Source organism: Aquarana catesbeiana, linkage group LG09 (genome assembly GCF_042186555.1).
Source record: "Aquarana catesbeiana isolate 2022-GZ linkage group LG09, ASM4218655v1, whole genome shotgun sequence".
NCBI classification, from domain to species: domain Eukaryota; kingdom Metazoa; phylum Chordata; class Amphibia; order Anura; family Ranidae; genus Aquarana; species Aquarana catesbeiana.
In genome coordinates this window covers 316,121,991-316,136,002 of record NC_133332.1, presented here as the reverse complement: position 1 = coordinate 316,136,002, position 14,012 = coordinate 316,121,991, and the positions used below count along the sequence as shown (strand labels likewise).

Here is a 14,012-nt window from a genome sequence, read left to right as displayed (position 1 = left end):
ATTAGCTCATGTTAATTTATGTTTGTGGTTAAAGTTGTATTGTTTGGGTAATATGATCAGGAGGGGAGGGGGGATGTATTTCTCAAGTGTATATAAGCCTGTATTCTTGTTCTAATAAACAGTTCTATTTCTGGTGTACTCCAAAACTGCTGTTGCCTGGTTCTTGGGGTTACTATAACCAGATCCATTGGTCTCGTGGTCCGGGACTTGGGAAGCAGCTTCTTGGCGGAAATACCCAACAGGGTGATCGGAGTCCGTCACAGTGGCTGCGTTCCGGGCTCATACATAGAGGAACTGTCATTACCGGCAAGGATAATGGGCTGGCCCTAGACCCGGGACTGGGCTTGCAGGAAGCACTGGGAGACCTCAGTTTTTAGTATGTGGTTGTGTACCGTATGTATGTTTATAATCATGTGTGTATCTACATATCTACACTCACAGGCCACTTTATTAGGTACACCTTGCTAGTAGCGGGTTGGACCCCCTTTGCCTTCATGCTTGATGACATAGATACAACAAGGTGTTGGAAACGTCCTCGGAGATTTTGCTCCATAGTGACCTGATAACATCGCACAGTTGCTGCAGATTTGTTGGCTGCACATCCATGGTGCCAATCTCCCATTCCACCACATCCCAAAGGTGCTCTATTGGATGAGATGTGGTGAGTGTGGAGGCCATTGGAGGACAGGGACCTCATTGTCCAGTGGTGAGATGATTGGAGCTTTGTGACATGGTGCATTATCCTGCTGGAAGGAGCCATCAGAAGATGGGGACACAATAGTCATAAAGGGATGGACATGGTCACCAACAAGTACGACCCCCGGCCGCAGCGCGTGTAGGACCCCCGGCCGCAGCGCGTGTAGGACCCCCGGCCACAGCGCGTGTAGGACCCCCGGCCGCAGCGCGTGTAGGACCCCCGGCCACAGCGCGTGTAGGACCCCCGGCCGCAGCGCGTGTAGGACCCCCGGCCACAGCGCGTGTAGGACCCCCGGCCTCAGCGCGTGTAGGACTCCCGGCCGCAGCGCGTGTAGGACCCCACGGCCGCAGCACGTGTAGGACCCCCGTCCACTGCGTGTGTGTGTGTAGGACCCCCGTCCGCTGCGTGTGTGTGTAGGACCCCCGGCCGCAGCGCGTGTGTGTAGGACCCCTGGCCGCGGCGCGTGTGTGTAGGACCCCTGGCCGCGGCGCGTGTGTGTAGGACCCCTGGCTGCGGCGCGTGTGTGTAGGACCCCTGGCCGCGGCGCGTGTGTGTAGGACCCCTGGCCGCGGCGCGTGTGTGTAGGACCCCTGGCCGCAGCGCGTGTGTGTAGGACCCCCGGCCCCAGCGCGTGTAGGACCCCCGTCCGCTGCTTGTGTGTGTGTGTAGGACCCCCGGCCGCTGAGTGTGTAGGACCCCCGGCCCCAGCGCGTGTAGGACCCCCGTCCGCTGCTTGTGTGTGTGTGTGGGACCCCCGGCCGCTGAGTGTGTGGGACCCCCGGCCGCTGAGTGTGTGGGACCCCCGGCCGCTGAGTGTGTGGGACCCCCGGCCGCAGCGTGTGTGGGACCCCCGGCCGCTGAGTGTGTGGGACCCCCGGCCGCTGAGTGTGTGGGACCCCCGGCCGCTGAGTGTGTGGGACCCCCGGCCGCTGAGTGTGTGGGACCCCCGGCCGCTGAGTGTGTGGGACCCCCGGCCGCTGAGTGTGTGGGACCCCCGGCCGCTGAGTGTGTGGGACCCCCGGCCGCTGAGTGTGTGGGACCCCCGGCCGCTGAGTGTGTGGGACCCCCGGCCGCTGAGTGTGTGGGACCCCCGGCCGCTGAGTGTGTGGGACCCCCGGCCGCTGAGTGTGTGGGACCCCCGGCCGCTGAGTGTGTGGGACCCCCCGGCCGCAGCGTGTGTGGGACCCCCGGCCGCTGAGTGTGTGGGACCCCCGGCCGCTGAGTGTGTGGGACCCCCGGCCGCTGCGTGTGTGGGACCCCCGGCCGCTGAGTGTGTGGGACCCCCGGCCGCTGAGTGTGTGGGACCCCCGGCCGCTGAGTGTGTGGGACCCCCGGCCGCTGAGTGTGTGGGACCCCCGGCCGCTGAGTGTGTAGGACCCCCGGCCGCTGAGTGTGTAGGACCCCCGGCCGCTGAGTGTGTAGGACCCCCGGCCGCTGAGTGTGTAGGACCCCCCGGCCGCTGCGTGCGTAGGACCCCCCGGCCGCTGCGTGCGTAGGACCCCCCGGCCGCTGCGTGCGTAGGACCCCCCGGCCGCTGCGTGCGTAGGACCCCCCGGCCGCTGCGTGCGTACATCAAATAAGAAAAAAAGGAAAAAAGGCTCAACTGCCTGGTTTTACCATCTCCCAACCTCACATGTGAAGGAGCCCATAGACTGGGACGCCTCAAGGCTGAAAATACTTTTAAAGGACGAAGAGACTGAGAAAAGGTTAGAAGGTTGAGAAATGCCGATTGAAACATCAGCTGTGGAAGTGAGGACATCCGGTGCTGGGAGTCGGGCGGTGATTTGTGTTGCTCGGACGGTTTTGTCTGATCGACTCGCTGCACTTGTTCTGTTTGTTTCCTAATTGTTGCCGATCCGGTTCTGGGATCTCTCCCCGGCGTGTCTGCACACGATCTGTTGGCGGCACCTCGACCTCACATGTACAGCAAAACCACAGACCCCAGACACAATACTATCAGGACAGGGAGGGAGGATACTGTGTGCTTTACCTTAAGGAGCACTCCGAGTGTAGAGAGTCTTTGTGTCAGGACAGAAAGAAGAAGCCCAAAGACTGGCACTGGGTGCAAACAAGACAAATGACTTCTTTGTGGCTCAGTACCGGGTTCAACACTTTATCTGCCTTGTGTTCAACCCCCTCCCCTCCCCCCGCCATCCTTTTCCATTGGTTAAGGGTTTATTTGATACCATTTCAGTTCTCAAACCTGTATCCCCCTTAGGATTCACTTAGACTTGAGGTTGTGGGGGGAGGGTGTTAAAAACATCCAGCCCATGTCAGACCCCCCTCCGTCCCTATCGGTCTGTGTCGGCCCCCCCCATCTAACCCTGTCGATCCCCCCCCCCCCCCATCTAACCCTGTCGATCCCCCCCCCCCCCATCTAACGCTGTCGGGAGCCCCTATCTAACCCTGAAAGAAAGAAAGCTCTATCTGTGTGAAATAAATGATAAAAATTTCATATGGGTACAGTGTTACACGACGGCGTAATTGTCATTCAAAGTGCGACAGCGCTGAAAGCTGAAAATTGGTGCCTGGGCAGGAAAGGGGGGGGGGGGTGAAGGGTTCAGGGGTGGGGGGTGAAGGGGGAGGGGGGGTGAAGGTAAGAGGGGTGGGGGGTGAAGGGGGAGAGGGGGTGAAGGTAAGAGGGGTGGGGGGTGAAGGGGGAGAGGGTGGGGTTGAAGGTAAGAGGGGTGGGGGGTGAAGAGGGAGGGGGGGTGAAGGGGGAGAGGGGTGGGGGCTGAAGGTAAGAGGGGGGGGTGAAGGGGGAGGGGGGGTGAAGGTAAGAGGGGGGGTGAAGGGGGAGGGGGGGGGGTGAAGGTAAGAGGGGTGGGGGGTGAAGGGAGAGGGGTGGGGGGTGAAGGGGGAGGGGGGTGAAGGTAAGAGGGGGGGGAGAGGGGGTGGGGGCTGAAGGTAAGGGGGAGGGGGGTGAAGGTAAGAGGGGTGGGGGGTGAAGGGGGAGGGGGGTGAAGGTAAGAGGGGGGGGAGAGGGGTGGGGGCTGAAGGTAAGAGGGGGGGGTGAAGGGGGAGGGGGGTGAAGGTAAGAGGGGGGGGGTGAAGGGGGAGGGGGGTGAAGGTAAGGGGGGGGGTGAAGGGGGAGGGGGGTGAAGGTAAGGGGGGGGGGTGAAGGGGGAGGGGGGTGAAGGTAAGGGGGGGGGTGAAGGGGGAGGGGGGTGAAGGTAAGAGGGGGGGTGAAGGGGGAGGGGGGTGAAGGTAAGAGGGGGGGTGAAGGGGGAGGGGGGTGAAGGTAAGAGGGGGGGTGAAGGGGGAGGGGGGTGAAGGTAAGAGGGGGGGTGAAGGGGGAGGGGGATGAAGGTAAGAGGGGTGGGGGGTGAAGGGGGAGGGGGGGTGAAGGGGGAGAGGGGTGGGGGGTGAAGGTAAGAGGGGGGGGTGAAGGGGGAGGGGGCTGAAGGTAAGAGGGGTGGGGGGTGAAGGGGGAGGGGGGGTGAAGGGGGAGAGGGGTGGGGGGTGAAGGTAAGAGGGGGGGTGAAGGGGGAGGGGGCTGAAGGTAAGAGGGGTGGGGGGTGAAGGGGGAGAGGGGGGGGTTGAAGGTAAGAGGGGTGGGGGGTGAAGGGGGAGGGGGGTGAAGGGGGAGAGGGGTGGGGGGTGAAGGTAAGAGGGGGGGGGGTGAAGGGGGAGGGGGGTGAAGGTAAGAGGGGTGGGGGGGTGAAGAGGGAGGGGGGTGAAGGTAAGAGGGGTGGGGGGTGAAGGGGGAGGGGGGTGAGGGCTGCCTGGCCTGGTAGGCAAGTGGTAAAAAAAACAAAAAACTGGCTCCTGTCTTTTTTTCGCTGGCTCCTAGATTTAAAGTAAATGTATCCAGCCTTGTCCTAAGCCCCGCCTCCTGGGATGGGTGATGTGGACACCCCAGAGGGCAGTGAGGGGGTTACCTACATCTTTCTAGCCTGGGGTGGGGGGAGGGGAAGTGTCGGGTAATAAACCTTTGCAGAAGTGAGGAAATATTCTCCAATTGTGTAAGAGGGGGAGGGGAACCAGCATCGTACTTTCATGGGTGCAGATCTGCTCAGGAGAACAAGGTAATGTATGAATTGTTTTTTTCATGAGAAAAATTCAAGTGGTTATAGAGGCTGAAAGTTTTTTTTTACCTTCATGCATTCTGTGCAGCATCCCCCCCCTCCCCCCCAGCCCCCCAATACTTACCTGAGCTCCCTCTCGATCCAGTGATGTGCACAAGTCCCTCGGCTCTCCGGGGTCTCTTCCTCCTCATTGACTGAGACAGCAGCATGAGCCATTGGCTCTCACTGCTTCCAGTCACCACCAATGAGGAGAGAGAGGGGGGTGGGGCTGAGCCACGGCTCCATGTCTGAATGGACGCGCACAGCAGAGGCTCGGGAGTGAACCTCCTTGGGCCCCCATTGCAAACTGCTTGCTCTGGGGGGGGCACTCAACAGGAGGGAGGGGCCAGGAGAGCCGACGGGGGAAGGGGGGGGGGGTGAACTGAGAAGAGGAGGATCAGGGCTGCTCTGTACAAAACCATTACACAGAGCCGGTAACCATAAAATTTTGTTTTTGTTTGTTTTTTTTATTTTGCTTTTAATATCATTAAGGCTTTCTTTTGACAATATTGTTTTGCAGAAATTTATTTTATTTTCCTTTTGAATTTTCGAAACCACGGGTGCCGCTTGATTTGCGCGTTTTTGAGTGTTTTAGCGCATTTTGTCATAGATTTATAATCATTTCTCTGCTCAAATGCAATAGTAAAATAAAAAGAAATAATAATAAATAATAAAATACATAAATAATAATCATAAATAAAAAATACATACAAAATAAATAAAAAATAAACCCCAATGTTAACCCTTAATAATAAATCCCAACTCCTAACCCTAATATTAACCCCTAATCCTCACCCCTAACCCTAATATTAACCCCTAATCCTAATATTAACTCCTAATCCTCACTCCTAACCCTAATATTAAAGTGTTACTAAACCCACAACCGTAAAATCTGTATATGGAGAATAGTATGCTTGTTATACTCGCTGTGGAACTTAAAGGGTTACTAAACCCTCGTGTGTGTGTGTGTGTTTGTTTTTTTTTTTTTTACTAGCAAACATATCATACTTGCCTCCTCTGTGCAGTTGGTTTAGCACAGAGTGGCCCCGATCCTCCTCTTCTGGGGTCCCCCAACGGCACTCGTGGCTCCTCCTAGGGAAACCACCTAGGTGAAGAGCTCTTCTTGGGGGGGGGGGGGGTCCCCCCCGTGCGGCTGCGCTCCCGAGTCCAGCATTTGCGTCCATAGACACAGAATGCCGGACTCAGGCCCCGGCGCCCGCGTCATTGATTTTGATTGACAGCAGCGGGAGCCAATGGCTGCGCTGATATCAATCTATCCAATCAAGAGCCGAGACAACGGGCAGAGAGGGGGAGCGCGTCTCCGCAGAGAGAACGAACGGGCTCAGGGGAGTAAAACGGGGGGGCTGGGGGCGGAGGGAGGGGACATAAGATGCATTAAGGTGAAAAAACACGAGGGGTTAATCTTCCGTATTGTGTAAAAAGGATCTTTGATCCTGTATGGACAGATCCCACCCCCCTCCTGCTGGGTCTCTCTTGGCAACGCCAGATAAGACACAGCGAGGCTGGTACTTCTGCACGTGCTCAGTTTGGTCTCTATTGCTGGAGAGAATATTTCCTTGTTGTGCTGAGCTTTTCAGGTCACATGATCATGACATCACACATGTGGGCGTGTATACTGATCCTAAATGACAGCCCAGTCCCTCCCTTCTCCTCCACGCCCAGTAACTAAAAAAAAAAAAGGACCCAGTGGGTGGGATGTCACATCTTGATTGATGGATCATCCGCCTCCCATAACAGCATGAGGACACAGGCTGTAGTGGAAATCTCCTCCTACCTGAACACTCAGCACTCAGGCAGACCCTGCAGTTTATCATGTGACCGCGGTATACAGATCAGCCAAAAAAGGTATATAGTGGCAGGATTTTAATGTAAAAAGAAGATTTATAAGCTGGGGGGGGGGGGGGGGGGTGAATGAACTATTTTCATATTACTGGGTTTAAAAACACTGCCTAACCCTAATATTAACCCCTAAAATAAACCCAAATCCTAATATTAACCCCTAACACTAATTCTAACCTTAAAAATTGATAAACCCAAATCCCTAACCCTAATATTAACCCCTAACTTTAATATTAATCCTCAAACCCCAACCCTTAACCCCTAATAATAAACCCAAATCCTAATATTAACCCCCTAACACTAATCCTAACCTTTAATATTAACCCCTTATAACAAACCCAAATCCCTAACCCTAATATTAACCTCTAATATCCCTAACCCTAATATTGACCCCTAACCCTAATATTGACCCCTAACCCTAATATTGACCCCTAACTCTAATATTGACCCCTAGCTCCCAATCCTAACCCTGATATTTACTCCTAATAATAAACCCCAACTTCTAACCCTAATCTTAATAATAATCCCTTATAATAAACCCCAGCCTCTAATATTAACCCCTGACCCTAAAATTAACCCCTAACCCTAATGACCTCTAACCTTATTAATAACCCCTAATAATAAACACAAACTCCTAACCCTAATATTGACCTTTAACGTCTAATCCTAATATTATTCCCTTATAATCCCCAGCCTCTAATATTAACCCCCCCAATCCTAACCTTAATATTAACCCCTAATAATAAACCCCAACTTTAATCCAAACCCCTAACCCCTAATAAACTCCTGATTCTAACTTCTAATCCTAATATTAACTCCTAACCTAACACAATAAATAAAAATAAGTAAATTAATAATAATAAATAAATACATACATACATTAATCCCTAACCCCTTAAAAAAAAAAAGTTTAAAAATGAATAAATAATAAATAAAAGTGGATGAACAGCAACACTGATATTTTTTCCTAACCTAACAAAATAAATAAAAATAAGTAAATTAATAATAATAATAATAATAAAAATAAATAAATACATACATTATTCCCTAACCCCTTAAAAAAAAAAAAAAAAGTTTAAAAATGAATAAATAATAAATAAAAGTGGATGAACAGCAACACTGATATTAACTCCTAACCTAACAAAATAAATAAAAATAAGTAAATTAATAATAATAAAAATAAATACATACATTAATCCCTAACCCCTTAAAAAAAAAAAAAAAAAAAAAAAAAAAAAGTTTAAAAATGAATAAATAATAAATAAGTGGATGAACAGCAACACTAATATTAACTCTTTACCTAGCAAAATAAATAAAAATAAGTTAATAAATAATAATATATAAATACATACATGAATCCCTAACACCTTAAAAACAAAAAGTTTAAAAATGAATAAATAATAAATAAAAGTGGATGAACAGCAACAAATGATGAAACTGGTGATATTTTTTGGCTCTATTTGGCTCTATATACCTCTGTTGGCTAATAAAAAAAAAAAAAAAACGCCAACGTTCAAAATGCTTTAGAAACGCTGTATACAAAACGCACAAAAAACGCCCATACAAACGTCTGAAGAAAGGCCCGAAAAAAAAGCCTGAAAAAACGCAAGGTTCAGGTGTGAATTGTGTGTTTTTATTTGATTTTTTTATTTTTTGTAGATTGTGGGGAACGGAAGCGAGCAGCAGCTCCAGAAGGAGCTGGAAGACGTTCTGATGGACACGCCAACGGAGGACCACGACAGCCAAGCAGAGGAAGGGGACACGGGACATCCCGAGGAGGAAGTGGATGAATCCTCCAATGAAACCTCCACGGCGTCTTCCTCTATTAACCCGTCCTCAGTGGGACTACAGAAGCAGGAGCTGAGCCTGCCGGTGAAATCAGGACAGCAAGGTGAGGGGTTTCAGGTTTTTCTCTTCATGAGCTGCTGATGTTTTGAATTGCAAACGACACGACTTATTATACGGAGTATTCTTCATTTACACAACATCCTCCTGACCTGCCACTAAACATTCATTACCATCGTGTTTTCTATTTTATATGTTAACCCCTTCCTGCCTAAGGGTAAAACAAATCTTCCTTCAGAAGTCACCTAATTAGTAAATAGAGTCCACCTGGGTGTCATTTAATCTCAGTATAAATACAGCTGTTCTGTGAAGCCCTCAGAGGTTTGTTAGAGAACCTCAGTGAACAAACCGCATCATGAAGGCCAAGGAACACACCAGACAGGTCAGGGATAAAGTTGTGGAGAAGTATAAAGCAGGGTTAGGTTATATAAAAATCTCCCAAGCTTTGAACATCTCACGGAGCTCTGTTCAATCCATCATCGGAAAATGGAAAGAGTATGGCACAACTGCAAACCTACCAAGACATGGCCGTCCACCTAAACTGACCGGCCGGGCAAGGAGAGCATTCATCAGAGAAGAGCCAAGAGGTCCATGGTAACTCTGGAGGAGCTGCAGAGATCCACAGCTCAGGTGGGAGAATCTGTCCACAGGACAACTATTAGTCGTGTTCTCCACAAATCTGCCCTTTATGGAAGAGTGACAAGAAGAAAGACATTGGTGAAAGAAAGTCATAAGAAGTCCTGTTTGTAGTTTGTGAGAAGCCATGTGGAGGACACAGCAAACATGTGGAAGAAGGTGATCTGGTCAGATGAGACCAAAATTCAACTTTTTGGCCTAAAAGCAAAACGCTATGTGTGGGGGAAAACTAACACTGCACATCACCCTGAACACACCATCCCCACCGTGAAACATGGTGGTGGCAGCATCATGTGGTGGGGATGCTTTTCTTCAGCAGGGACAGGGAAGCTGGTCAGAGTTGATGGGAAGATGGATGGAGACAAATACAGGACAGTCTTAGAAGAAAACCCGGTAAAGTCTACAAAAGACATGAGACTGGGGCGGAGGTTCACCTTCCAGCAGGACAACGACCCGAAACATCCAGCCAGAGCTGCAATGGAATGGTTTAGATCAAAGCATATTCATGTGTTAGAATGGCCCAGTCACAGTCCAGACCTAAATCACATTGAGAATCTGTGGCAAGACTTGAAAATTGCTGTTCACAGACGCTCTCCATCCAATCTGACAGAACTTGAGATATTCTGCAAAGAAGAATGGGCAGAAATGTCCTCTCTAGATGTGCAAAGCTGGTAGAGACATCCCCAAAAAGACTTGTAGAGAAAGGGGGTTCTACAAAGTATTGACTCCGGGGGGCGCCATACAAATGCCCCTCCCCCCACACTTTTGTGGCCCAATCACAGTCCAGACCTAAATCCAATTGAGAATCTGTGGAACTGGAGCAATGGCAGAAGGTGGCCTGGTCTGATGAATCACTTATTCTATTACATCCTGTGGATGGCCGGGTGCGTCACCTTTACCTCGGGAAGAGATGGCACCAGGATGCAGTATGGGGAGAAGGCAAGCCGTATGATATGGCATTATAGGTATGTAATAGGACAGTGATGGTGAACCTTGGCACCCAGATGTTTTGGAACTACATTTCCCATGATGCTCTGGCACTCTGCAGTGTAGTTGAGCATCATGGGAAATGTAGTTCCAAAACATCTGGGGTGCCGAGGTTCTCCATCACTGTAATAGGATGTATACCTGACATAGCACTGATTTTTTTTTTTCTTCTCTATATATTTAGCAGAGGGGGCGGATGCATCGGATTTGTTCTCGCCCGTTCCTGATGAAGACAGCGTTGTGTTCAGTCAGCTGACTTACCTGGGATGTGCCTCTGTAAACGCTCCGCGCAGCGAAGTGGAAGCTCTTCGAATGATCTCTATTCTTCGGGGACAATGCCAGAACGCGTTGGATGTGACGCTTTCCGTACCTAATGTGTCTGAGGGAACTGTCAGGTACAGACATTTTTTTTTATTCTTTATTTTTCTCCCCATTTATTTAAACACTTGAAGATTTTACCCCCCCTTCATGACCAGGGAATTTTTTGCTATTCAGTACTGCGCTACTTTAACTGGCAATTGCACGGTCAACGCTGCACCCATATGACATTTATATCATTTTTTTTTCACACAAATAGAGCTTTCTTTTGGTGGTATTTGATCATCACTGCGTTTTTTTTTATTTATTTATTTTTTTTTTTTTATTATATTAACAATAAAAGAAAATTTTGAAAAACACATTTTTTCATATTTTATTTGATAAAAAAATATTTTATACTTTCTGTTAAACAAATTTCTTCATATTTTTAGGCCAAAATGTATTCTTCTACATGTCTTTGGTAAAAAAAAAAAAAATCTCAATAAGTGTATATTGATTGGTTTGCGTGAAAGTTTATAGTGAACAGCTTTAACCACTTAACTCCTTCAGATCCGCACTATAGCTGAATGACGAATGACGGCTACACCGTGGATCTACTTTACCGGGGAGGCCGTCAACAGACGTCCTCCCCTCTGCACGCTCCCCACGTGCCCCCCCTGCAGGGCGCCCGCGGTGTGTGCGCTGTGATCACAGAGTCAATGAGAATCGGGTGATGACAGATCGGAGTAAAGGGCCGATCCCGCCCCCTTACCATGTGATCAGCTGTCAGCCAATGACAGCTGATCACGTGATGTAAACAGAAGATCGGTAATCATTTTTTTTTTTTTTTTGTCCTCACGCTGACAGTGTGAGGAGGAAAAAAAAAAGCTGATCACCGGCTTCGGTGCAAGGGACATCGGTCCCGAAGAGGAAGAGGCGAAGCCGTCTCATCTGTGCCCACCAGTACCGCCTTCCAGTGCCCACACAGTGCCACGAATCAGTGCATAAGTTCCAGCAACCAGTGCCACCTATCAATCCCCATGAGTACCACCAGTGGTGCCAATCAGTGCCACCCAGCAGCGCTGCCTATCGGTGTCACCTACCAGTGCCCATCACTGGCACCCAACAGTGCCCATCACTGGCACCCATCACTGCCACCTATCAATGCCCTTCAGTGCCGCCCATCAGTGCCACCCATCAGTGCCGCCTAATCAGTGCCCACCAGTGGAGCCTTATCGGTGCCCACCAGTGGAGCCTATCGGTGCCCATCAGTGGAGCCTATCGGTGCCCATCAGTGGAGCCTATCGGTGCCCATCAGTGGAGCCTATCGGTGCCCATCAGTGGAGCCTATCGGTGCCCATCAGTGGAGCCTATCGGTGCCCATCAGTGGAGCCTATCGGTGCCCATCAGTGGAGCCTATCGGTGCCCATCAGTGGAGCCTATCGGTGCCCATCAGTGGAGCCTATCGGTGCCCATCAGTGGAGCCTATCGGTGCCCATCAGTGCAGCCTTATCAGTGTACATCAATGAAGGAGAAAAATTACAAAATTTATTAACAAAATATAAAACGGGACGGAGAGGTAGATTTGGGTGTCGTCAGTGTAGAGATGGTATTGGAAGCCATGGGAGGCAATCAACTGACCCAGAGAGGAGGTGCAGATTGAGAAAAGAAGAGGTCCAAGAACAGAACCTTGGGGGGAACCCAACGTAGAAAGGACCAGGAGAGGAGGAAGTCGAGTTGTAAGTGACACTGAAGGAGCGGTGGGAGAGGTAGGATGAGAACCAGCGAGAAGAGTCACGGAGACCAAAGCAGTGGAGTTTTTTTTTGAGGGGGAAGGGGTTGTCCTCTGTATCGAAGGCAGCAGAGAGGTCCAGGAGAAGTAGTACAGAATGGTGTCCGGTGGTTTTAGTTGTTGGGGAGTTTAAGGAGAGCATTTTCCGTGGAGTGTTGAGGGCGAAATCCGGACTAAAGGGGATAAAGAAGCTTGATGGTCGCTCAGTCGGTTGTAGACCAGTCGTTCAAGGAGTTTGGAGGAGAGTAAGGAGATGGGGTGTAGGTTGTTAAGATTGGTGGGTCCAGTGAGGGCTTTTTAAGGATAGGGGTGACTAGCACATGTTTCGGAGAGTTGGGGAAGATGCCAGAAGAGAGGTTGAGAGATTAAAGATGTGAGTTAGAGAGAGTAGAATTGAGTCAGAGGGTGAGCGTAGCATTTATGAGGGAGGAGGATCCATGGGGAGAAGGTCTTCAGGTGGGCATTAGGGTTCACTTCCACTTTAGGAGTGCAAGGATAATTACACAGTCAATTTTTACAACAAAGGTGTGATTTTTTTTTTTTCCCTTTTAAATGTATTCTGTTCAATGATCGACTTTTGGGATTTTAATCTTCTTCCTTTTTTTCCCCTTTTACTCTTCATAGACTTCTGGACCCGCAGACAAACACCGAGATAGCAAAATACCCGATCTACAAGATTCTGTTCTGTGTAAGAGGACACGATGGGACTCCGGAGAGCGACTGCTTTGCGTTTACAGAGAGTCATTACAACGCCGAGCTCTTCAGGATACACGTCTTCCGCTGCGAGATCCAGGAAGCGGTACGATGAGAAGCAAGCATTGCATTATATGTCATCCGTGTTGTCTTTGGGTTTTTTTTTATGTTAGGATTCAAAGAGGCTCATTTGTAACAGCTGGACCCAAATGTAGATTTGTTTTTGGTTGCTTTGATCGGCACCACCAGTTTTGTTTTGGTCTAGTTTACTGTCTTTCTCACCGGTCATCTTCTGGGTGTACGGTCTTAGCTCACCTTTTTACATTTTTTTTTCTGTAAAGGTGAACTAACACTTAAAGTGATTGTAAACTCCTAGTTTTTTTTTAAATAACAAACCTGTTATACATACTTACTTTTGCACAGAGCAGCTCTGATCCTCCTCTTCGGTGCTTCTGGCCCCTCCCACCTGTCGAGTGCTCCCACATCAAACAGCTTGCTATGGGGGCACCCGAGCCAAGCTGCAGCTCCGTGTGTCCATTCAGACACGGAGCTGCCGTTCGGCCCCACCCCCTCTCTCTCCTGATTGGCTAACTGACTTTGACCTTTTGGAGGTTGGGATCTACCCAGGCAACCAGGAGGAAAGAAAAGATCCCCAGGTAAGGTGGGAAATCGCACTCTAAAAAAACAAAAAAAAACCTCCCACCTGTAGTCCCCCCCTTTTTTTTTAGTGTTTTCTCACCCCGCCCCCCCCCCCCCCCATATCAGTGTCCTTTGCCCCCCCACTGTAGTGTCGTCTCTCCCCGCCCCCCCCCCCCATATCAGTGTCCTCTGCCCCCTCACTGTAGTGTCCCACCCCCCCCCCCATATTAGTGTCCTCTGCGCCCCCCCCATATTAGTGTCCTCTGCCCCCCCATTGTAGTGTCCTCTGCCCCCCCACCCACTTTAGTGTCCTCTGCCCCCCCCCCCACTGTAGTGTCCTCTGCCCCCCCCCCACTGTAGTGTCCTCTGCCCCCTCCCCCACTGTAGTGTCCTCTGCCCCCTCCCCCACTGTAGTGTCCTCTGCCCCCCCCCCCCCCCACTGTAGTGTCCTCTGCCCCCCCCCACTGTAGTGTCCTCTGCCCCCCCCCCACTGTAGTGT

General features: G+C 50.4%; 1 protein-coding gene across 1 annotated transcript in view; it reads left to right on the top strand.

The window, feature by feature from the left end:
• The window catches only part of RABGAP1 (RAB GTPase activating protein 1), a 174,443-nt gene that overhangs the window by 2,216 nt on the left and 158,215 nt on the right, over positions 1–14,012 (top strand). Inside the window, 3 exon segments of the mRNA XM_073600710.1 lie at positions 8,284–8,515; positions 10,277–10,487; positions 12,806–12,980. Coding sequence (XP_073456811.1) covers positions 8,284–8,515; positions 10,277–10,487; positions 12,806–12,980 — 618 coding nt within the window.